At 37.9% G+C, this 25838-nt stretch overlaps 3 protein-coding genes across 3 annotated transcripts; all 3 read right to left on the reverse strand.

The window, feature by feature from the left end:
* Positions 1-5463: 5463 nt before the first annotated feature.
* On the reverse strand, positions 5464-6822 carry LOC147282290 (Cysteine/Histidine-rich C1 domain family protein). The gene has a single exon (XM_086248192.1). It carries the CDS (start codon positions 6820-6822, stop codon positions 5464-5466), a length of 1359 nt encoding a protein of 452 aa, XP_086104318.1.
* A 4658-nt stretch (positions 6823-11480) lies between these two features.
* On the reverse strand, positions 11481-13699 carry LOC147282291 (disease resistance RPP13-like protein 4). The gene has a single exon (XM_086248838.1). The coding sequence runs from the start codon at positions 12902-12904 to the stop codon at positions 11585-11587; it is 1320 nt and encodes a 439-aa protein (XP_086104964.1). The 5' UTR covers positions 12905-13699; the 3' UTR covers positions 11481-11584.
* Positions 13700-22953: 9254 nt separating this feature from the next.
* On the reverse strand, positions 22954-24797 carry LOC147282292 (putative disease resistance protein At5g45440). The gene is made up of 2 exons (XM_086247663.1): positions 24664-24797; positions 22954-24572 (listed from the first exon to the last, which is right to left on the reverse strand). The coding sequence occupies exon 2, from the start codon at positions 24452-24454 to the stop codon at positions 23240-23242; it is 1215 nt and encodes a 404-aa protein (XP_086103789.1). The 5' UTR covers positions 24455-24572; positions 24664-24797; the 3' UTR covers positions 22954-23239.
* Between the last annotated feature and the right edge of the window lie 1041 nt (positions 24798-25838).

Consider the following 25838-nt stretch of genomic DNA (forward strand, 5'->3'; position numbering starts at 1 on the left):
TACCTCTGAGCAACTTTTTTTTATTGGGGTACTCAAGTGAAAATAGGTGGTTAGTTGAGGTACTTGCGTGTAATTTGCCCATAAAATATCTATATTTTGTTTTAGAAGGGGGAAAACACACATATGCTTAATATATTTTCTGCGTAATAATTCATTTTTTTTTTTACAAATTTTCTTTCATTTTCTTTTCATTTTCTTCGATAGACAAATTTACTTTCACGAAATTGCTTTGCATTGATAATTTGGCTAATTAGTTGGAGTAATAGTTTTTCAACTTTTTCTTGATTCCAACTTTAGTTCTCAAATTCATTTTTTAAATCGAGAGGTTCTTAATATTTTTTAATTTTTCTACTTTAATTCATTCCGTCTATTCTGTTTACATTTATATTAAAAATGAGCATGTTCTTATATTTCGTTTACAATATAAGGCAGTAAATCACATAGTATATCAATAATTCTTATCATGTTTAGCTCGTTTGAGCTCGACTTATAAGAAAAACAATTCAAATTCAAATAAAATATTAAGTTACTTAAAAATACAAGTCAATTTGAACTTTTAGTACTCTTGTAAAACTCATGAGTAACTGAAATTTCGTCACGAGACAACTAAAGACCAACTCATCAAGCTAGCTCTTCTAGGAAAGAACTCAAGCTCACGAGACCTTTACCTTATGACAAAGACTAAATCAAGTCATGCTTCTGAAGAAAAGAAAGCTCCAATTTTGTGGCTTTGCATTTTCCCTCCATATATATATAGACCACCAGCAAGTGTAATGCTTTTCATTTGGTCATCTCCATGTCTGGCAATGTTAATGATAAATACATATTCGAATCACAAAAAGTGGTTTCATTACATAAGCTTACAATATTGCTTTTCACTTGTACATTTTTTTTTTTTAGATAATTAGGCTTGGATTTTTTAGAAAAATAATTTTTAGATGGAGACCAGAGGTGTTCTAAAATTTATAAGAAAATTCTTTTAATTCATAATAACGTCTTCCCCTGATTTAAAGGGTATTTCCACTCTGGGTGTAGAGTGAGATTTGTAGATGCTGCATGTTAGATTTTAACTCCAGAATTTTGAGAAAAAAAAAATTTGATTAAAAACTCTAAATCACTACTGATTTTAATATAAGAAAGACTCATAAAATGAACTGCACTATAAATTTTTTTTTTTTTTTTGGTATTCTTTTTCCCATCCTACCCTTTCGAAGAGAATTAATTATCAACCTCTTAAAAATTATGTTACCAGGCAGAAGATGGAAATTTAATATGGCAACTTTTTTGTTAACTCATTTTTGTGGTTTGGAACCATCTATAAAAGTCGCCTCTCATGAGTCTGGACCATCAAGTGTGACAAAAGAGATTCTTGGGGTAAGATGGAGACCCCCTTAGCCAAATCCTTTTCCACAAAGCCAAAGACTCTCAACTTATAAAATTAATTAGCCCCACATAAATTTTCTTCACAGCTAGCCCGTTCAAGTTTTAAGAAAAATTATTCAACAAGCTAGACAAACATACTGCGCGGGTCTAATACAAGAACAATGAGACTCATTGTTTTCTATGGACCTCACATAGAGAAGGACTTACCATGTCACCTGTTATCCCCTCCCCTCATTCTCTCTCTATCTCTATCTCTATCTCTCTCATTCTCATTTTTTTTTTTTTTTTCTCTCTCTCTCTCTCTCTAATTAGGATAACACATGTTTCTATAATAGGGACAAATAAGTTATTCTCCTTCATATAATAGTTATTAGAGTCAAATGTAGTGTTTGACTAAGACATATACAAAAATTACTCATATTTTAAACATGTTTATACATGGACCTTGGCTAGAAAAGGGATCCTGACCACTTTTGCTTATTGTTAGAGTTATCAAATTTGTTTGTCAAATTATGTAATAATGTTTTATTTATTTAATTATGAGGCCAATCTGAATCTCTCAAATAAGATAGTGACATGTATATATTGACACATTATTTAATGATCATAGCATTATGATTTTGCTTATACCCACTTCTCACAAATTAGGATATCTTTTTTATTTTCTTTTCTTTTGTTTGTTAAGGTTCTGAACCAATTTGACCTTGGTACCATGACCCAAAGTGTAACTTTCTCTGGTATAAACTAGATCATATTTTTCACAGGACCCATAGGCAAGAGAAAAGGAAAAATGTGGAATTTTTGAAATAAAGAAAAGGCCTATTAAAATGGGTAATGGGTTGCATTCCACGAGCACATGTTTAACCTTTGTTCTTGAATTGATTCGCAAGAGAGAGAGGCCTGATGTATGATTGGCCACGGTGTAGCACGAGGCCAGTGTATCATTGTCATTTGTCAACAACACATATATTTGTATGTGCGACACTGGAGGGCCCCAACACTAGCTATGGTGGGCTGGTTACCCACTGAGATGATGATGATAAATTGAATTCAATATCATGGAGCTTTGAGGACCTCATGCGGTGCCAATCAGATATATTCATATATCAAACTCATATTAAATTTTATAATATATATATATAAAATCGTAAGGCCAATAATAATAAATTATTGGGAAATTCTTTTGCTTTCTATATATGTTGAAGGCTTGAAGCTAGTATTTTAATATTTGATGTATATAATAGAGGTAAAGGTAGCAGCCGGCAGAAGGTACAAATAATATTAATTACAAATGGGGAGCCTCCAAAAGGTTAGCTTACAGCCAGCCAGGCTAGCTGTTGCACTTGCACATCACAGAGACACAGACATTAGTACTTGAGAATTGAGATTGAAACCAAGCCTGTCAATGGTGTAAATCACAATGATTTGAAGGGTGAGATGTAATTCTATCTACTTTGGCTAAACTGTGAAATTGTGAATATAGAGACTACTGCCTTGGAATTCAGTCTTTGATTTTGTGATTCTGACAAGCAAAATCATGTATATATAGTATCTTAGACTACCTATAAATCCAGTGAGACTGTTGTCCATCATGTTTGGACTTGTAGGCTGTACATATGGGCTACATCAAGCCCACACAAGACACAGGGATATAGCCTCCGGTAGTCCATTAGTCAGGTTACGAGTAAAATTTTCTAGTAACGGGTGTATATATTTATTATGTCTATCTCTCTTATCATGTGATATATTACGTTATGAATGAGATAGACCTATTACGTGATGAGACATATAGATACATAGAATATATACAGTACGTGATGAGACATATAAACACATAGAGTTTATACACCCGTAATAGGTAAGTTTTTTTTCTGGTTAGAACCAAAACATTTTTTGACATCATATTAAAATATTCTGGTGACATGTTCTGTTGTCGTTTAATTTGGCCATTGGAATGCTTGATTATTATGTGAAATACTGTCTGAATTCTGAATGTGCAATTTACATATATTGACAATCTGAAAACACAACATACTAAATTGGTCAAAAAGAAGAAAACACAACATACTAAATATCTAACAAAAAAACATTACTCTTGATAGAAGAGGTATAAAAGCACACAAAAAAGTATGTAATCAAGTCTTCATACGCCTGTCCCTACAGCTTATGTCACAAAGTGTAAATTCACCCCAAGGCTTTTAATTTGCAACCATGTAACTAGGAGTATGTATGTATGGTTTGACGTAGGATATATATTGAGCAAATTCAAGTCATGTTGGTGACTGAATTAACCTTATTACACACTCGGATTTATTCTTCAATGTACATGATGTTGTCTTATAATGAACATGTTGGGTAACAGACCTCTTCAGGTTTTTAGGTTTTATCTCAAAAGGTCTTTGTGCTATTAGTAGTGGATTCTAATGTATATATTACATATTGTTTTGTCACTTTTCTGATGTGAGATTCTTTTTCACATCCATTAGCTTGGTATTTAGCCACACAAAACCAACAGAACACAGACCCTTATTGTAAGATATAATTCTGTAAGAAGTTGCAGCTAGCTATTGATGATAGAGATGTAATTATGCATATATATGCATGCAATAAGCAAGCAAGCCAGCTCACTACAGGTTATGTACTTTGTGCTAACCTGAATAAACCAGAAGATGCAAAAGTCAAAAGGTAATGCTAGTATGATGTATAAACTGTACCATGTCATTATTATAGTAGCTTTTGTTTATATTGTCAATTAGAAATTAATTTGTTTCATCCAACTAATAATTTTTATATTAATTCTTGCCGTCATACTTTGCCTTTTTTTTTTTTTTGGCCATGAGTCCTACTTTGCCTTTAAATTAATTATGTGCTGTATATCTTCTTGCCACATCAGCAGAAAGATATGGAAAGTGACTAGATTGGATGGCCTGAAAGCACTACTTGTCTAATTTCTTTACCTTCACCATTGAGCCATGGACCGGATGGTCCTGGATCTATATATACATATAAACCAATGCTTTGGTAATGGTATATAAAAATGAACCCTGCAAATTCCTCAACTTCATTATGGTGAGGCTCATAGCACTGTGGAAAGACAACTCTGATGAACTTGTTTACAATGTTTGGGAATCGTAAAGTAGGTCAAAAATTGGTGAGAGTGGTAACTTATGATGTTAATATATAACAATATGGTATGTGACAGCTACAATCATTGTGTCCACATTTTCCTTCTCTTTTGGTTATTGGTGTCTGCATCATGAGTACTATATATGCTGCTACTGTAATCCTCATGCCTCATTATTGGTTGTTAAACCCAATAATGGTAGACTAATCAAATCTATTACCAGATTTGTTTATCAATTGATGTATTTGGATTGAATAAATGAAAAACCACCATATAATTTTGGTGAACAAATTTGGTGTGTAGCAGTACTATATATATATATATATATATATATCGTCAAGGTTAATGAGAAAGAATAGGATTTTCTTTATTTATTCCTGCTTTGGAAAATTGACAGACAACTGAATTGGATTGAAATCAAATCATGGATCTCACAATCCTAAATCCAAAATGCCACTTATGTTGCTCTTGCCAACTATCCAAGATATTATTGGAATTATGATATCAATTCCAAACACATATAAATTCACACTCAGATGGTTAATGTTTAATTTCAAGACTTTTCAATAACTTCCCTCCTGAAAACCTTTGGCACTCCTTTCATACCCTGGATTGCAGCATGTACAGAGATTCTGCCAAAACGAAGGGCTCGACCTTTCCTGCAAATGTGGAACAAACAAAATGGTGCTTTATGCTCTGCATGTTACACTACTCTGTGGTTCAGCATAAAAATGACATTATAATAATTAATGGACTCTCTACTGTGAGCATATGTAAAGCCTATATTCATATGTTTATGCCTTAATTCTTGAAAATTAATAATGAACATTTATTTTAACCACTACTTGTGTGACCTCATTGGGAGTTTTCTTCACAAGAAGAAACAAAAAATAAAACAAATACACAAGAATTAAAACAGACCATATAAATTCAATTGAGACTTTGAAGTTATGGTATCAACTTACTGTATCTGATTTGGTACTCTGATTCCCAACAACCGACCTCACCATGATTTGAGAAGCTTTTATCTTCTTGTCCTTTTGGCCTAATTCCTTCCTTGTAGGAGTGTCACCTCTAGTCAAGAATGCTTCACTGAGCTTATTTTCTGGTCCAGTTTTATTGGAATAATTAATACCTGGTTCATTAACAAAACTGGGTTGTTTCCCTTGTTTGGGATTGCTCAAAACCTTGCTGGGGGTAATAGTATCCCTGTTGCCAAATCTTCCTTGGACTTCAGGAGCAGGACCTTGATCACTACTTTCTTTCCTTCCTTGATTTTTCACACCATAAGGTGAGTAAGACTTTGCCAAATCTATCGAAAAATATGCATCACTGAATTGATAACTCTGAGTCATAGTCATGTCTTCAGAAACAGGAGTCTGTGGATCTTTGGGAACTAAATGTTGTTTCGGGTTCGAAGAAGTGATTGTCATGTGATCTGCATGTGTTTGATGTGATCCACCTTGTCCAATGTGGCTAATTCTCACATTGAAGTTCTGTTTTGGAGAATATAATCTCTCATCCCAGCCAGTTACTGCACTTGCAGCCTTTTCTTCACCAATATTGCTCTTAATTTTGCCCCTAAAGACTTTCTGTCTTACCAACTGCAATAGTTCATTGCTTTCATTGTTGTAATTTTCAGCTACATTGATCCCCAAAGAAGATATTGCTGAAGAATGTTTAGTACGATGCCTAGAAAATGTGTTGTTGGGAAGTAGTACTGGTGGAATTGGATTTTGGGGAGGTTCAACAACTGTTTGATTAGAAATGGCACAAAAAAGATGAGTGTCAAACTCACAAATGTGACATCTATACAGCCACCCATCATAACCTGGCTCATTGCAGATATCACAGCACAAATCAAACGGTGGCGAAAATGACAATTTCAAGGCATGAGGGTGGGATGAAGTTGCAATGGAGAAGGGCAGGGTTGAGCACAAGCTATGGTAATAAAGGCCACATTCCGTGCAGTCATAGTAGAAGCCGGCAACAGGGTTTCCACAGGCCTGACAGCTTATGGTCCCCTTCGCATTTGGAGGTGAATGGTGGAGGTTCAAATAGTGGCTTGGATGTGCCGGGTGGCGCGTTTTTCGTGGCATGTTGTAGCATACTTGGTGTAGTGAAAATGGGCAGGTTGTGCAGCAGTAGGAGTCCTTACCGGACACAATCATGAGCTTGCACCCTGCACAAATTTTGTTATGTTTGGGAGGTGAATTGGTATGCTCCAAAGGATGTTCATGGCTAAAGTGGTGAAACTTGAACTTCTTTTCCACTCTTTCCATTGCTTGAACTCCTCGATGAGTCTTATCGCTCATGTGTCCTTCGATTTCCCCTCTATATTTTTCGGCATGAAAGAAAAAAAAAAGAACAAAAGAAAAAAGAAAACCCTTCAACTATTTCTTGAGATATCCGCCCTTGGACCTCATATTTCCCAAGTACATTCTGAGATGAATGGCATATTACATTTACATTCTGACAACTTCCAAATGCTAAGTTTAATAAGAGTAGGATTCACCGATTGGGGTTTTAAGAAATGTTTGGCCGGCACATACAGTCCAATGGTTGGTAAGAGTCACATTTTGAACCTTACTGTAGCCCAAGGTTTTCATATCAATTAAGTTTGCTTGATTTTTGAACTGCTTTAGTTTCTCATTCATTATTCTGTTTAGAGCACTTAATTTATTTTATGCTTCTAAATGTTTGGCACATCAATATCGAGGACAAGGACGTTGCATAGAAGAGTACGTAAAGAGAATGTCAAGGATCATCCATTTTCTTGGAGATGATTGATCGATCTCTTACATTATACAGATACCTCTTTTTTCCATTTCTATATCATTGGCTTTCTCATACAATTATATTTCATGCCGTTGACAAAAAAATATAAAAAAAATAAAAAAGGAAAGAAAAAGAAAGAAATTCCATACCGAGGGCCGGAGGCACAAAAAATAACTAATTAGTTAGTTGGATATTCTTTTGTTTGGATATTCTTTTGGTGATAACGCTTATGTTAGTATGTGAAATTGCTTCCGAGAAAAAATTATTATTTTTATTAATTAACTATCGTTCATTAGATTTGAACTCAGCACTTGCTTAGACAAAAAGAAATTAGGCGCTATCCATTATACCAAATGGTCATTAATGAGAAAAAACAATTTTAGACTTTCCCAAACACTCGTAAACTTAAAACATGCGCGAACTTTTAGGTTTGGTGTGGCCCACAAATAGTTAGACAAACATAGAATTTAGAAAACTCTTGTCATGATACAAATAAGTCCTTCTCTCATGAGCATTCGATTGTTAAGACTTGGTTCAGACCCAAATACTATACGGCAATACATGATGACATTCTTTACGAGAACGTCTTAATTTATGTATATAATGAGCATCATATATATCTCAATATAGGGACGTTCTTAGGGATGGCAAAATTCCCCGCCTCTGAAAATTCCCGTGGAGACCCGCCCTGATTAAGCGAGTATGGTAATACTATCCCCGTCCCCGCCTCGTCCCGTATACCCGTTTAATAAAAATATATATATTATATATTTATATTTTAATTTATTTTCTTAATTTTTGTTGCATGTCTTTAAAATTTAATAGTGTTATCTTTATAATTTAGTGTTATTGTAATATAATATGATGAACTTTAATGTATTTCATTTATTATATTATATATTTATATTAATTTGATATGTTATTAATAAAAAAATTTATTTTTTTTAAACTAATAGGGGACCTGAATACCCCCGATGGGGACCCTATTACCCGGCGGGGCGGGTATGGTATTGGCAAACCCGCCCCGAACCCGCCCCGTTGCCATCCCTAGACATTCTGCTATAGGATGAGCATCATAGATTGTCGTACAGTGAATCTAGATCACGTCCTCACTATTTAGGTGCATATGTGAGAATTTATGTGATACAGACAGAATGTACCAAATAGTTAGCACAGAATGAGGTAGTTGTGGTCACATTGTATAATTTAATATTTTATGACTAATAATCAATAAAGACAAATGAAAAAATAGCGAGACAAAACAGGTTGGGTGACCAAAACAAATCATTGGTGTGAAAACCTTTTAGGTCCAAGGTAATTCAATACCAATCATAGCAAAATTATTTTTATGGGTTCGAGTTGACCCAACCATGAGTGGGCCTGGGTTTAGCCAATAGGCTTAAAATGCTTAGGCCAGTCCAACCCAGATATTTAGGCCGTGCTTAACCCGATCCAATTGAAGTGGCCCATAGTCATCCTCCATTGGGTGATATGGGTTCGAGGCTCTGATCACCTTTTCTGCTTGTCCATTGTTTTGCGTAATCTGAAATTATTTTGTGTCCAAAACGATATATAATTAGAGTGAAGCTGGAGACCATCCTTATCTGTTGAGTTGACTATTTTAACATATTTTGTTTAATTTTTTTATTTTACTATTTATTGCAAAAATAAAATGAAATCATCCAGATTTATTCGGTGGTCATCTACCGAAATATTCACCAATATTTAACAGATAAGTATCGAATAAATATAAATATTTCGACAGATAACTATCGAATATCTTTTTCATTTCTATTTGGTGGTTATCCACCGAATAATCCACCAATGTTCATCACATAATTGTCGAATGACCCGACGAACAAAATTGAAATTCTTTGTTTTACGGGTAAAGTTAAAATTTTAAAATTAAATGATCAATTTAGTAGTTCAGGGTGGTCGAAATAATACCGACCATATAATTATGGTCGTCCATGTGGCACAAACAGATTCTTGCATTACTTAGCTCAATGAATTTGTCTCCATCTTGACTCTCTCTCTCTCTCCTTCTCTCCGTCCCTTTATACCCTCTTCTTTCTCTTCTTTTATCTTTATTTTGTCTCTGCAACAAAGAATCCAAATAATGCTTATCTTGTTATTCTCTTGGAAGCAAAAAAATCCAAAGAATGCTGTCTTTTTTTTTTTTTTTTCTTTTTTTAAATACAGTTGATCTTAAAATACCCTCATCTTGATGGCATATGTTAATTTTGAGAAAAGCAAATGACCATTCAATTATACGTTAATTGGCGTTTAAAAAAATTACAGAAACAAAAAGGAAGCTAACTGAACAAATAAAGAGATCTAAATAATCTCAGCCTTATCATATTCACAGTAGAAAAAAGGACAGGGCAGGTCGCTTTACTCTTTTTATTGCATGCAATGACATTACATATTGTGGCTTTAATTGAGTTTCAGATCGATTGTCTATAATTTTATAGATTTATGTGATAATATTCAACATATATAGTCATTTTCTCAATAGCCTAAATACAATCCACGTTGAACTTTTGAGCAGCATTAGATTTCTAAACCGAAAGACCTAAGAAAAAAGTGTTTTCTTTAGTGTCTTCACTACTACAAAAACTTTAATAGATATCACAATTTAATTATCAATTGTTAAGGAAATCGATATTGTAGAAATTGATATCGGTTGACTTTTCATATTTTGGAATTTCTGCCAATCTATGTGCTTGCAGAAAAATAATTAATTCTTTTTAAGTTTTAAGCTCCTTATTTTTGCAAATGAGTATGTTATATGATGCTTTTGGTGGGTAACTATTATTTATGATCGATATATGCAGGGATGAATTGATCATTTATTATATAGGTTGTATGTTTTCAGTGGGTGAAGAACAAGCGATGCAGTTACAATGAAGCACAACTTGAGGAGTTGCGGGTCGAATGGGGAGAAATTGTGACTTCCAAGTATATGTAACATCGTTGGTACGTTTGTGGTGCAGTCCATGTTTTGCCATTTTGTGGATAGTTAGGTGATTAAAGATATGCTGCCATGCCATCTTTTTTGTAAAGGAAAGGCTCAAGTTAGCACATGTGGTTATTGAAAATATACTGCCTTATGATATTTTTTGTTTATGTGGGCAGTTTTTTGAACAAGGGCATATATTAGGAAAAATGTAAGTAAATTGCTGCCATGATGGTATTTTGTTATGTCTAGGCAGCTGCCTTTTGGAACTAGCACATGTGAATAGTTAGGTAATTGAAGATAAACTGCCTTGTGGTATTTTGTGTTTATGTGGGCAGTTTTTTGAACAAGGGCAGATGTTAGGGAAAATTTAAGTAAATTACTGCCATGATGGTATTTTGTTATATGTGTCTACGCAACTTGATTGGTTGAATGAATGGCTAGCTTTTGGAACATATACTTGAACAAATATTGATTTGTTAAATGAATGGATATAATTTTTTATGGATGGATGGAATTTTGTTGAATGAATGAATTTTTATGAGAGAACGGAATATTTAAGTTATGGACAACTTTCATACCAGTTTTTGTGCATGAATTTTCAGATGTAAGAACCATTTGTAACATCCAAATCCCATTAAAAACTGACAGAAAAAATAGTTTATACATAAGTTTTTGGATGGAAATTGATGTCATGCTTATTTTTTCACATCCAAATACCATAAAAACCTGATATCTCAAAACAGACTATACATCAGTTTTTTAATGGAAATTGATGTTATACGTACTTATTTTTTCATATCCAATTACCATAAAAATGTGATATCTAAAATAGATTATACATCAGTTCTAATATACTTACCGACGTTTAGTTATTTTATTATATCAATTTTTAATCCAAATCCAATCTCTAATTATAAATTTAAGATTTTGTTGGCGTTAACATATCTAAAGATATCAGGGGTTTTATTGCATCAAAAGAACTTAAAAACGATATCCAATATTTTTTAAGATATCAGGTGAGATGAAAAATCAGATGTAAAATTACATAAAAGATATCAGTTTTAAAGAGATATCTATGGAGAGACTTTAAATATTACCTCTGTACTTATCAATTTTTAACCCATTAGATATTAGTGAATCACTGTTGTCTATTAAGGTTTTTGTAGTAGTGCTTTGTTGAACAAGGCAAACTTCTCTCACATTGTATATCATATAAATCAAACATAACTAAATTTTCTTCCTCGGAAAAAAATAAAAATAAATTCACAACAGTAGCCAATAATTGACAAACATACATCAAACATTACCAAGACTTCCACTTGCTCTGATTCCATTGTTCAATTTCCAGGCTTCAGCCAAACTCCACTCTCATTGCATGGGAAGAAAGTGAGCTTAGGGCATCTAAATTTCTCTAAATAAATCAACTCTGGAAATGAATCCTGGACTTCATTCCAATCCAACTTCAATTCACTCAAAAACTTCAAACGTAATATCTCAACTGTCGACCACTTTACATTCTCCAGAACGTGATCTAGATTTTGGAGCCGTCCTCCTCTAATGTAGAGTTTCTTTAGGCTCTTAAGTACTCCAGGCATCAACCAACTGGGTGCTGTCATCTGAGGGTAGCACTGGAGGTCCAGTTTCTCTAGTTCCTTGAAATGCTCATGATTCATGGTAGGAGACCTTATCACTTGCTTGAAGGTTACTGATTTTGATGTTTTTTTACCGTTATGGGTTTTAATGCCACATGTTGTTGGTGGCTCTGGTGCAGCACTGTCTTGTTTTATGTTACCTCCATTATTATTCACAGTGCTTGCTGTTGCTGCAACACTTTGATGCTGAATACGCTTATCAAGCCCTCCCCATGCTATTATTAGCTTTCGTAGCATTCCAAATTGTTGGAGAACGATTAGCTCTTCTTTTCTGGGAAAATCCTCCCTGCTTGTGTTGATTGTCAATTTCCTCAGCTTCTGCAACCCTGACAATTCTTGAAGAGTACAAGAACTACCTGTCTTATGGTCACCAATTATGAACCCTTTAAGAACCAGGAGTTCTGAGAGCAAGGCAATCCCCTTAGGCATGCGATCCAACAAGTAACACTCAGACATATCCAAGTGTGTGAGCTTCTTAAGCCAGCCTATTTTCTTTGGAAGTACCTCTAAATTGTGGCATGCTCTGAGATCCAAGATCAACAAACTCGCAAGCTTGCATACTGAATCAGGAAGCTCCATAATCCTAGATACTCCACGTAGGCTGAAAAGCCTCAAATGTCTCATATACTTCAACCCTGTTAAGGATTCACTGTCAACTACTTCGATGTGATGCTTAACTCTGCGGTGCCACCTTCCAAGATGAAGAACCTTCACATACCTCAACTTGGGCCAGTCCACTTTGGAAAGATCCAGATAAGACTCATTCACATTGAATATAGTCTGCAGTTTTTCAGGATCCAAAGGTTTTTGTTTTTCAGGTTCCAAAGGTTTTTTATCAGGATCCAAATTGGGTTTATTAGCCAATATCAGATGAGAAGAACCATCCATCAAACACGCCCGATAAGACTTTGAAAACTTGACAGTGGGGTTCCCTTTCACATCAAAATCTAAGAATTTCACCTCTTTGGCAATCACAATCACTGCCGAACGAATAAGAGGGTGCATTTTAAAACTCCGCACGACCGGTCTCCGTTTTTTCTTTACGGTTTCAATGCAGCCCTTCTTTGTTAACTCTTCAAATATACCATCAGCAACTTACTCGACTGTCTTTTCACCATCAACAGGAGGGTTTACGAACCCTTCTCCAACCCACCAATGTACCAAAGGCCCCTTCTTCACAACCTCATTTGCAGAAAACGCCGCGAAACACAACAAACATAACTTTGTAGTATCACCAAGACTGTTATACAGAACCCGAAAATCTTTAACAGCGGGGCTTCCTTCAAACTCCTTACTTAAATGTAAGTCACGCAATTGATCAAGCAGTGGGTCGGCATCGAACTGAAAGCTGGTGAGCGCCGAAGAACTGGCCACTTTCAACAGCAATTTGTGCGGCGACGGAATTAGGATCTTTAGGTTGGTGATTATCTGGGTGAGTAGCCGAAGCTTGGATCGAAATTGCTTAGCTTGCGAGTCAAGAAACTGGGTTTGCACTGGGGTTTTGAAGAAAAGTTCGAGGTTGTGTTGGGGTTGTTGGAGAATGTCGGCAAGAGCACTAACGCTTTTCTCAAAATTCTTAAATCCAGTGAAAGTGTGGCTGATGTAAATGAGATCTTTGCGTAACTTTTCGATCTGAGTGGCCATGTCCTCGCGGTCATTGAGTTCGTCAGGGAGGGAGGTTTTGGCTTTGGAGAGTTGGTGGAGAAGAGTGGGAATGATGGTTTCTCTAATTCTCTCAAGGGTTAAGATTTGTTCAGAACTGAGAGTAGACGAAGACATGCTTCAAGCAAACAAACAGAAGAAAATAGTTAAATAAAAAATTATACATACAAAATTTCTGGTGGCCAAAATACAAAAATCTAAGGCCAAATAACATTGTTTACTTTTTTAGTCTATGAAATTTGCTGGGATCTTCAGTTTCTGGTTTAAAAACGTACAATCATACTCACACATGTACGTGAGGCATTTTGGACACCATTGCCTTCTTCAACTTTAAGGATCAAACAAGGATTCACGGGGAGAATCTTACAAAATTTAGAGTAAGAAATCAGAGTTCAGGTGCTTGTTATTAGCAAGGGTATCTCCATCATTTTCTGAGTCTTTAGAACCTTCCAATCACCAATATTACACCATAAATATAAATTTGGAAGAGTTTGTTGTAAATATATTGTTTTATGTGGCTATCCATGTAATTAGTTGTAGGGGCATACTAGTAAATATACAAAACCTAGTAAACCCTACTTCTATATAAGGATATTTATAACATGAATAAGAAAGACTGATCATATTCTCTCTGCCTCCTCTCTTCCACAAACCCTAGATTTCTACATACTTTTACAACACGTTATCAGCACGAAAAGCTTTTTGGATTGTGGATCGCCAAACAAAAGAGGATCATCATTCAATCTGTTCTTCAATCAATCAAGCACGAGAAGCTCTTTGGATTGTGGATTGTGGATCGATAAACGAAAGAGGATCATCCTTCAATTTGTTCTTCAACCAAGTAGGTTTTATAAAACAATTTTATGTTTATGTTTTAAAACCTTTGATTGATTGAAAAATCCTCCATGAAGCATGAACCCTAAATTTTTGTGATTGATTTATTTGGGTTTACATATTTTACATGTCTTCTTGGATTGAATGATTAAAATAAAAAAAGGGAATAATTTTTTGGTGATCGGAAACCACCCCGCGCACACGGCCAGCAGCCTTGCTGCCTCGCGCTTCGCTGCCCGCAGCAGCAGCCTCGCTGCCTTGCGCTGCCAGCAGCAGCCCTCGCGCAGCCTTGCTGCCTCGCTGCCAGCAGCAGCTCCTCCTCGCGCAACACCTTGCTGCCAGCGCCTCCCAGCAGCAGCAGCAGCCTTGCTGCCAGCCCTCGCTGCCTTCCAGCCTTGCTGCAGCGCAGCCCAGCAGAGCAGCCCAGCCCAGCAGGCCCACTGCCACGCAGGCAGCCACCTTGCTGCCACGCAGGCAGCCACCTAGCTGCCACGCAGGCAGCCACGTCGCTGCCACATCAGCGCCATGCAGGCGCCACGTCAGCGCCACGTCGCTGCCACTCCCACGTTGACACATGGCGAGTCTCCTGAAACTTTGTAAAAAGGAGATGTTAATTCTTGTCATGCCTGGGGTTTGAACCAAGGACCTCTTGGGTATCAAGAGTGCACCTTAACCACTGTGCTGCTGATAGTTTATTGTTAGTATGCAAACCGTTTAATATATATATCCTAAATGCCAGAAACTTTTATTCAAATAATTTTGTGATATTTTTCTGTTCTACTTGGGTATATGAATATTTTACTTGTCTAAATTTTTGCACTAGAATATATGTGTAGAAATTGCAGGTAATTAATGAACCAGTAGTTCATACATAAATATTGAACCTGTAGCTTCAATAATGCCGTATAAGGAACCTGAAGTTTCCTTCATAAATTCACCATACATGATAAAACCAGTAGATTTTACATGTCTATACCATGTTATAGAACTTGAAGTTCTCATTTATTGCTTATCGATATTATTGCCCGAAGCACTAATTATGATTATTTGTTCCTTTCAACCAAAGAATGTCAAATCTCAACAAGCTTGATTTTGTCGCTTTGGAAGTTTCCGGAAGAAACTATCTAAAGTGGACTCAAGATGTTAAGCTTCATTTGACTGCCAAGAAGATGAGATCGACAATCAATGCAGACAATGTTGTCGCAGAATCTCTTAAGGCAAGTGCCATGATCTTCATTAGGAAGCATATGGAGGAAGCACTCCAAGTTGAGTACCTCGCTGAAGAGGATCCACGAGCTCTTTGGGTTGCTCTGGAAGAGCGGTTTAACCATCAAAAGACCATTTTCTTGCCTGAAGCAAGACATGATTGGCAGAACATTCGTTTCCAGGATTTCAAATCCGTGAATGAGTATAATTCGGAGATCTGCCAGATCCGGTCGCTCCTCAAATTTTGTGGGGAGGAGCTCACCGAAGCTGACCTATTGGAGAAGACTTTCTCCACCTTCCCTGCCTCCTGTTTGGTCCTGCAGCAACAATACAGGGAGAGGAATTTTGCCAAGTTCTCGGCATTGATCACCACTCTGTTGCTCGCTGAAAAGAACAACAACTTATTAATGAGAAATGATCAAGCCCGACCTGTCGGTACTAAAGCAGCACCATTGCCTGAAGCAAACGCTGTTGCTTATCGCGATTCAAACCGCGAAAGAGGATACCGAGGTCATGGAAAAGGCACAAAATCTGACCGCCCGAGATATGGAAGGAAAGGTTCTCAGAGGAATGACCTGTATGACCGAGGCCAACGTGGCCATGGCCCACGTGGTAGGAACCACGGTCCCTCGGCCCCAAGAACTCGAAATGAGAGGAACACTGGTCCGGCCCGTCGCCACCAGAATCAGAATCAAAATGATATCTGTTACCGATGTGGAGGAACTGATCACTGGTTCCGCACCTGCCGTGCATCAGCGCAAGCTGTAAATGAGTATCACGCCAGTCGCGGAACTCGAGAGACCAACCTCATTGAGGGATCATTTCCTACGGATACCACCCTAGAGGTCACTGATTTCCAGACTGAATCTGGACACTTCGAGGACTAGAAACTCGATGACATGGATATGATCGGCGCTTGTGCCGTATTTATTTTCTGAATAATGTTTTTCTTATTCAGATTATTTTGGTGATTTATGATTTGGATTCTTTGTTTTGGAAATTTGGTTATGCTCGAATATTATTTAATTCAATTAAGTTATTTTCATACATGTGATCTATTGAATTAAATTTATGAATAAGCATGTTTAGTGGGGAAGTTTGTTGTCTGGCAGACAGTGCTACTACGCACACCATACTTCAAGATCGAAAGTATTTTTCAAACTTATTGCTTACTCATACCTCTGTGACAACCATATTATGCCAATCTAACCTGATAGAGGGCCATGGCAAAGCGTAAATCTTATATGGGGCATGCCCCAGTGAGGCACCTCTCACATGAGGTGGGATCCACAACCATGTGGGTCCCACCTCATGTGAGAGGTGCCCCACTGGGGCATGCCCCATTGAAGACCCTCTCCCATGGCAAAGCCCATTTTTATGTTGTTCAATGGTACTGAATTACCATTAATGAGGCCTTATATTCTCCAAGTTCCAGAAGAACGTTGTTGAGTTATAAGGATATTCGAGCCAACGGTTATCACGTTGAAACCACTGAGGAAAATGGAGTGGAATATCTTTGCATAACCTCCAATTTGTATGGCCAGAAGCGTACATTGGAGAAATTGAAATGTCTATCGAGCGGTTTCTATATGACCACCATTAGATCGATTGAGGCAAATCACATAGTTAACCAGAAGTTAACCAATTCGAGCAGTTTCTTTCTATGGCATGACCGGTTGGGATACCCAGGTCAAAGTATGATGCGCCGTATCCTCAATTCATCACACGGGCATCCCTTTACTAATAAGAATCTTGTGTTTAGTGACACACTATGCCAAACTTGCTCGCTTAGAAAGTTGAATACTAGACCATTATATGCAAAGACTAGTAAAGACTCCATCCTTTTCCTGCAAAGGATACAAGGGAATATTTGTGGACCTATCCAACCACCATGCGGACCATTTAAATATTTTATGGTTTTGGTTGATGCATCGACAAAGTGATCACATGTTACACTATTGTCCACAAGAAACGCTGCTTTTGCTAAACTTCTCGCCCAGAAGGCTCACCACACGGATTATCCTATAAAGTCCAGAAGATTTGATAATGCCAGAGAGTTTACATCGAAAACTTTCGATGATTATTGCATGTCCCTTGGGATTGCTGTTGAACATCGAGTTCCCCATGTTCACACCCAGAATGGTCTCGCAGAAGCGTTCATTAAAAGATTACAAATGATCGCACGAACCTTGGTTATGCGCACCAAGCTTCCAATTTCTGCGTGGGGCTATGCAATCTTGCATGCAGCCATGTTGGTCCGGTTGAGGTCCACTGCTACCTAACCTTACTCCGCGTTACAGCTGGTGACTGGGTACGAACCTGACGTTTCGTACTTACGCGTATTTGGGTATGCAGTTTACGTGCCAGTTGCGCCGCAACAACGTACCAAAATGGGTCCTCAACGAACGATGGGCATATATGTCGATTATGAATCCCCATCCACTATACGCTTTTTAGAGCCCTTGACAGGCGATCTCTTTACCGCTAGATTTGCGGATTGTCACTTTGATGAGACAGTCTTCCCGCCGTTAGGGGGAGATAAGAACGTCACCGTTCCTGAAGAACGACGTGAATTGACGTGGAATGTCCTCACTATGTCTCATCTCGATCCCCGAACCGCACAATGTGATAGTGAAGTGCGGAGAATTCTAGATGTACAGAGTATAACTCATAATATGCCAGACGCATTCTCTGATCTAGCTAAAGTGACGAGATCACATATACCTGCTGCAAATGTGCCTGCAAGGATATCCGTCCCCGAAGGACGTGTCGTCCCAGGAGGACGTGTCGTCCCAGATGGACGAGGTACAACAATAGTGGCTAACCAGTCATATGTCCCTGCCCAGAAGTGAGGTTGACCACTAGGTTCGATGGACTCTTATCCCTGGAAGAGGATAAATTTGGCACAAACGAGTCCCCTTGACATCGCGATCTCAATCGATCCATCTCACGGAATAGTTCCGGATTATGGGTCCGTCCCAGAAGAGACGGCGTTGGGGGACGCTTCAACGTTAGAACCCACTCTCGAGAACATAGAGATCTCTATAAATTATGCATGCTTAAGTGAGCTCTGGAATCGAAACGAGATTATCATCGATGATATATTTGTATTCGCGGTAGCTACCGAAATCATAACTAGCGATGACATCGAACCTCACTCCGTTGATGAATGTCAACGTCGAGACGACTGGCCAAAATGGAAAGAAGCAATCCAGGTCGAATTAGATTCCTTGACAAAGAGAAAGGTGTTTGGGCCTGTCGTTCCTACACCTTCCCCATGTTAAACCTGTAGAATTTAAATGGGTATTTATAAGGAAGCGTAATGAGAAAAACGAGATTGTGAGATACAAGGCTCGTCTAGTGGCGCAAGGATTTTCTCAACGCCCTGGGATTGATTACGAGGAAGAGTATTCCCCCGTAATGGACGTCATAACGTTCCACTACCTTATCAGTTTGGTAGTTTCCGAAAAACTGAGTATGCAGCTTATGGATGTGGTCACTGCTTATCTCTATGGGGATCTTGATACAGAGATATATATGAAAGTTCCCGAAGGACTTAAGACACCCGATGCAAATAGTTCCAGACCACGGAACACGCTCTCCATTAGTTTGAGGCGTTCACTTTATGGATTGAAACAATCCGGACAGAGGTGGTATAACCGTCTAAGTGAGTATTTGATCGAGATGGGATATGTGAATAATGTTCTATGCCCTTGCGTGTTTATTAAGAACAAGTTCCGGCTTTGCTATTGTAGTTGTTTATGTCGATGACATGAATCTAATTGGTACTCTTGAAGAGATCAAGTAAACAACTAAACACCTGAAGTTGAAATTCGAGATGAAAGATCTTGGGAGAACGAACTTCTGTCTCGGCCTGGAGCTCGAGCACCGTGCAGATGGAATTTTGGTCCATCAATCGAATTACATCCAGAAGATGTTAAGGCGCTTTAATGAGGATAAAGCGAAGCCTTCTAGCACGCCCATGATCGTCCGTTGTCTAGATCCTAAGAATAATCTGTTTCATCCCGTAGATGATAACGAAGAGATATTGGCACCAGAAGTCCCATATCTAAGTGCAATAGGCGCATTATTGTACTTGGCTCAATGTACTAGACCGGACATCTCATTCGCTGTGAACTTGTTAGCTAGATATAGCTCTGCGCCAACACGCCGCCACTGGAATGGCATAAAAGACATTTTCCGCTACCTTAGAGGTACGACGGATATGGGCTTATTCTATCCCTATGCATCAAGGAATGGATCGAACCCCCTCGATCCTCGGAACGATGCCCGCCTTGTTGGATATGCTGACGCAGGGTATCTATCAGACCCGCACAAGGCGCGTTCTCAAACTGGTTACGTCTTTACCATTGGGAATACAACAATATCTTGGAGGTCAACGAAACAGACCCTTGTTGCTACCTCTTCGAATCATGCTGAGATTATAGCCCTTCACGAAGCAGTTCGTGAATGTATATGGCTGAGAGCAGTTTCCAAACATGTTCGAAGTACGTGTGGGCTGAATTCCACCACTGATGAACCAACGATTATCTATGAGGATAATGCCGCTTGCATCGAGCAGATGAAGACGGGTTTCATCAAAGGAGACAACACCAAGCATATTGCACCGAAGTTCTTCTTCAATCAACAGCAACAAGAGCATCAGATGATTGAAGTCAAGCAGATCCGATCTCAAGACAACCATGCAGACCTCTTTACCAAGTCACTACCAAAGTCCACGTTCTTGATGCATGTTCGAGGTATTGGTTTGCGTAGATTGGCTGATTTACCTAGTATGTAATCTTCAGGGGGAGTCGACATCAGGGGGAGTATCCCGAAGCATACTCACTTGACCATCGTGTACTCTTTTGTCCTTCGTCCAGGGTTATTTTGTCCCACTGGGTTTTGTTACCTGGCAAGGTTTTAATGAGGCACATCTTGGCATGGTCACCCTACTCATACTACATCCTGAAGATGAGTTGATCTGATATATATGCATTTGCTCATCTTTTCCCTTCGACCACGGGTTTTTCCTATTGGGTTTACCGGGCAAGGTTTTGGTGTAGCAACTCTAATGCACCCCGCTCCCATAGACATACTATTTGCCTATGATCCAGAAGATATGACTTCACCTACTTTCGAGGTTCTGATGCGACTACTCCACACTCACGCGCGTTGCACTCTTTTTCCTTCGACCAAGGTTGTTTTTGTTCCCACAGGGTTTTTATTACTTGGCAAGGTTTTAACGAGGCAACTTAGAAGCGCATAGCAGAGACAACACTAATGACATGGAATATCCAAGGGGGAGTGTTGTAAATATATTGTTTTATGTGGCTATCCCTGTAATTAGTTGTAGGGGCATACTAGTAAATATACAAAACCTAGTAAACCCTACTTCTATATAAGGATATTTATAACATGAATAAGAAAGACTGATCATATTCTCTCTGCCTCCTCTCTTCCACAAACCCTAGATTTCTACATACTTTTACAACAGAGTTAAAAATTTAGAAATTTTGGGATGACCATTTCGTTGATGAAGCTGGGAATTGGGTTTGCTTGTAACTTAAGGTGCAACTATAGAGGTAACGATCGTGTGGTTTTAAAGTACATGGATGAAATTGAAAATCCAGCAAATGGGAACTGAAATGTAATTTGGCCAAACTTTAATAATCAAGCATATAATTAAGTTGAAAAATGCGCCTAGCTAATTGATAGTTATATCTGGGATCAGCAAGTTGATATTGGCATACTGCATGATTGCATGTGTACGTTGATTAACTACAGGCAACATTGGCAATAAAGAAAGCAACACCAAATTAACAATTAAACCAAAGAAAAAAAAAGAATTAATAAAGGAAAAAATGAAGTTAAAGAAGAAAGAAAGAGGAAAACCTGAAGATGGCTCGATTGGGACTAATTGGGTGAACCAGAAACTGATGAACTGAAACATGAACATTCAGTAACAAGATGATCAGTCTGCTTTGCTGTAGATATACTTTGGGGGAACATATATGGTGGCCCAGAAAAGATATCATAATTAAACTTCCTTACCAAGAAAGGAAAAAGTAGATATCATAAACAAGTGAAGAAGTAAGGAATCTGTTTGCACTTGTAAATTCTTGCTAGCCCTTCAAGTAAGGAATCTGTTTACTAGTAAAGATATGACAAAAGAAAGAGTTTAGAAATATTAGTTTGCGCCTTGAATCTGACTTTTACTAAGAGATAGACTTTTGCAGTATATATGATCAACCAAAGCACAAGTGAAGTTGCCAAAAGAACAGCGTGTATCATGCAAAAATAAAAATAAAAAACCACAAAAATGCCTCTGAGCTAGTAAGTTTATCAAACAGTAATGAGACAAATAAGAAGTGCAGAAATTGAATACTACCTTATATTGATACCAAAGATGAAAAATACTTCATGTTTTCACCCAAAAAAAAAAAACATCACGTTCATAAAAGTGATAAAATACCTAAATGACAATGTAGAATATCTCACAAGAGTTCATCTTGCCACTATATCACTAGAAATGCCTCAAATCTAGTAAAGTCACAAATGACAAAAAAATTGACCAAAGATGGCATCAATTTTAAATAAAAAAACAGATTATCGTTAATTAATTGTACTTTTTTTTTTGTTATATTTGCAGAAACTGAACCATTTACCTAATTTAATCCTAATCTATTTTCCCACCCTTCCTAACCACCTAAGCTAATTAACCAAAGAGGTTCTTAATTAAATTATATTTTGCTGAGCTTGAAAGGCATACTCCTAGCTTTTTCCCTCCCTACGCTACCTCTGTTTCTTGTTGCAACAGGTAGAAGCCAGTTTTAGCCCCAAACAGAGCCAATTTGCATGCACTTGATCCTTTAGGCATGAAAACTCAACTGATCATGATATAAACAATTTATGCTTTATATCATATAAAGCATTCCTGCTAGCCCTCTTGTGTGCTGCTCTTACTCCAGCAGGATGCTTGAATTTTAGCTATCCAACATTTCGACAACATAGATGATAAAGATTTTAATGAATATGGAAAATCACGCATTTATTCAAGTGCCATCCTAGTCACTCCTGATGCTACTAGCGTGGCCTCAATCATGAATCGATCTGGAAGGTTTCTATATAAAAAGCCATTCAAGTTGTTTTAATCTACCTTTGTACTTAATATCACTCCCAGAAGCAAACTGAAGGCATATTTCCTTTATTTTAACTGTAAATTCTACTCTTCCCAAGCAAAGTGGAGGACAATGGCCTGGAATTGTAAATGCAAATTCAAATGGATCTGCTCAAGCACTCCTTTCCCTTGAACGAAATTTCGGCAAAGGAAGTGCTCAGGTACCCAACCATCGTTCAACCAAATATTTTAATTTGTATCAAAACACACTTAGCATAATGCATTCAAGGAAAACCAAGTACCATGCATTCAAAATAGGCTAATGCATGCATATAATGGGAACAACAACCTAATAGTCGGAGACCCGGAATTCTAGCAAACTAAGCAAGCACCAAAATAAGAACAGACCCAAAGCATCAAATTAAGGGTTCCATCTAAAGCCCCACATGGCTAAGCAACAAAAAGCAACAAAATAAAAAGAGGGGGACCGGACGCCTAGCTAGTCTTGGTCATCCCCATCAGGAGGTCTCCCTGGGATCACCATTCTTCTCATCTTCTTTCTCCTCTTGCGAGCCTCGCTCAGGACGTTCATTGCCACCACTGGTTTCCTTGGTCCTGGCTTGCATTGCTTGTCCCAACATTTTTGCTGCCAATGGAAGGCCTCCACATTTTTGTTTGATTTCCAATTTCAGATCTTCCAAGTTTGTGGGAGGAATCTGATTTTCTTCAACTGAGTCTTTAAATATTGCCCAGCAGCTTTCAGTGTCCAAAAGGGGCAGAAGGTGATGTATATTTTCCTCCCCAACCATCATCTTTGCTATTTCTTCATTCCTACTCGTGACTATGACTCTTCCTCCATACCCTTTTGGCAATCCAAATGCAAGCCCATCCTCCCATTTCTTATCACCGCGAGTCAAACAAGAATTCAACCGTCCATACCATGAGTCTGTCTCCCTGACATCATCAAGCACAATGAGATACCTCTTGCCCACTAATTGCAGGTGAAGAGCACATAGCAGTCCTGCAAGGCCATGCTTCTCAAAAACAGACTTGGCCATCCCCTCTTCAATACCAAGGTATTTCAGCATTCTTTTGACAATTGCTATTTTCGGATCATCATCGTCATCTGCTTGTCTGGCCATGCACACCCAGATCCTTGGAAGGAAGTTGTTTCTCACCTCTTGTTTGTTGAATATCACTTGGCAAAGTGTTGTTTTTCCTATACCGCCTATGCCAGCAATGCCCACTGCCTTGAACTGATCATCACTTCCTTGCTGGAAAAGCAACTTTTCCATTGACAACACCTCATCATCAAATCCATAAACCTTGGATGCATCTACTGAACGAGTACTCCACCTCAAAATCTCTCTGTGATGTAAACTTGAATCACCATTATTAGGTTGTGGTCCTTGTAGATTAACATTCCCATAAACCTTGAGTTCCCTCTTGATCTTGTTTAACTCCCTTCTGATTCTCTCAATGGTGAGTAGTTCCTCAGCAGACTTGATGCGTTTTCTTGACAGCATCTCGCACTCGATCAAAAAATTATTGAGGGAGTAAAGTTTGTCCCTGATGGATGAACCTACAGGCGAGAATGATCTGAAAATGTTTTCAAGCGAAGTCTTTATTTCTTGAAATTGGTTGTACCTGGGAATCTTGGTGATACTTTTGTCTTTCCCATCAAGGCCAGTCCGGAATTTTTCCATTAGATACAGTTCAATTTCTTGAGCCATAGGGACAGCCTCTGCAACTACTCCAGCTCTTTCGTTTATTCAAAATTGCAGTAGTAATTAAGTTGAAATTTATTCCTCAGGCCTTGGGTTTTGCATGAACTGCTGCTCAAAATCCAAACTGTAATTGGAGTGGATGTGAGGATGACTAAGATGCAATTCACAGTTCTAGAGCCAAAAATGAAGATAAAGAAGGGAGAGTAGAGAGAAACCTGATGGGTTGGTGGACTTTTGAAACTGAAAGTCTGAAACACGAACCTCTGTGAATGTTGGTTGAGTCGATATGATTCTTCTCAGCCATTGTAGGAGTCAACTCTTCATACAGAAGACTAAGAGTATTAAAGGCCAACCATTTATGGTGGTCCAGTCAAGATATATAAATCATGAAAAGAAAAAGGGAAGGAATCTGAATAACTTTTCTGGTGGAAGGTCACTGTCACTATAGAAAACTAAAGCAACTAAGAACCTACCTTTGGCTTTTGACCGACTTATCTACAATGTAAAATCTTAAATCATTTATGACTGAAGGTGGAAAAGTCAGTCACAATTAGTAGGAATGAAGAAATAGCAGAAATGATAATTGGGGAGGAAAATTGTTTGGGCAATGTTCAAATTATATTCAGCTGAGAAAGATGGGATGCAGTTCAATATATCCCTTAAACTTGGTTGAAACAGGTAACGCAAGATTAATTTCCAAAGGAAGTTGCATGCAATATATGGAATCCATCAAGGCAACAACAACAATAGTACTCTAATGCTTCCTAATGGTGTTTAGTTTTGAAATTGTTTAGGTTTGATTGTAACCTAAGTTGAACTATATATAGGAGTACCATCCTGCCTTTTTAAAGTATATAGAAGAAATTGAAAATTGTTGGAACCAAAATTCTCAAGAAAAATTTATTGGCCTACAATAAGTTAATCGGATTAATTACCTGAATCGATAGTGAACGAAAGTATCTGAATTCTAGATTTCTTCTCATCGGAGTGGAGAGGGCTTGGCATATACAAAAAGTGCTCCGATTCCTAAATCAGTGTAATTTCTGATAATAATTTTCTTGAATTCACAGAATTTGTGCGTACCTTATTACTCGACTTTGTGAGCTATTTATAGGATTTCCAGGTAGTGTTTTTCTCCATTAATCTTACATTCCCGTTTCCATGTCCTGCATGGGGTGAATGTTCTTGATTATGCCATTAATTCAGATAACAACGTTCTTATTAGGGGTGGGCGCGGTGCGGTTCGACTCACTTTTCTCCCGGAACCGTGCGCTGCGCCAGACATTAATATACGGTGCGGTTCGGTGCCTAAAACCGTGAAAGAAATAAAAAAACCAAACCAAACAAAACCATTCAAGGTGCGGTGTGGTTCTACACCACGGTTCTTGGC

Source organism: Dryas octopetala, chromosome 6, assembly GCF_963921425.1.
Source record: "Dryas octopetala chromosome 6, drDryOcto1.1, whole genome shotgun sequence".
NCBI lineage: Eukaryota > Viridiplantae > Streptophyta > Magnoliopsida > Rosales > Rosaceae > Dryas > Dryas octopetala.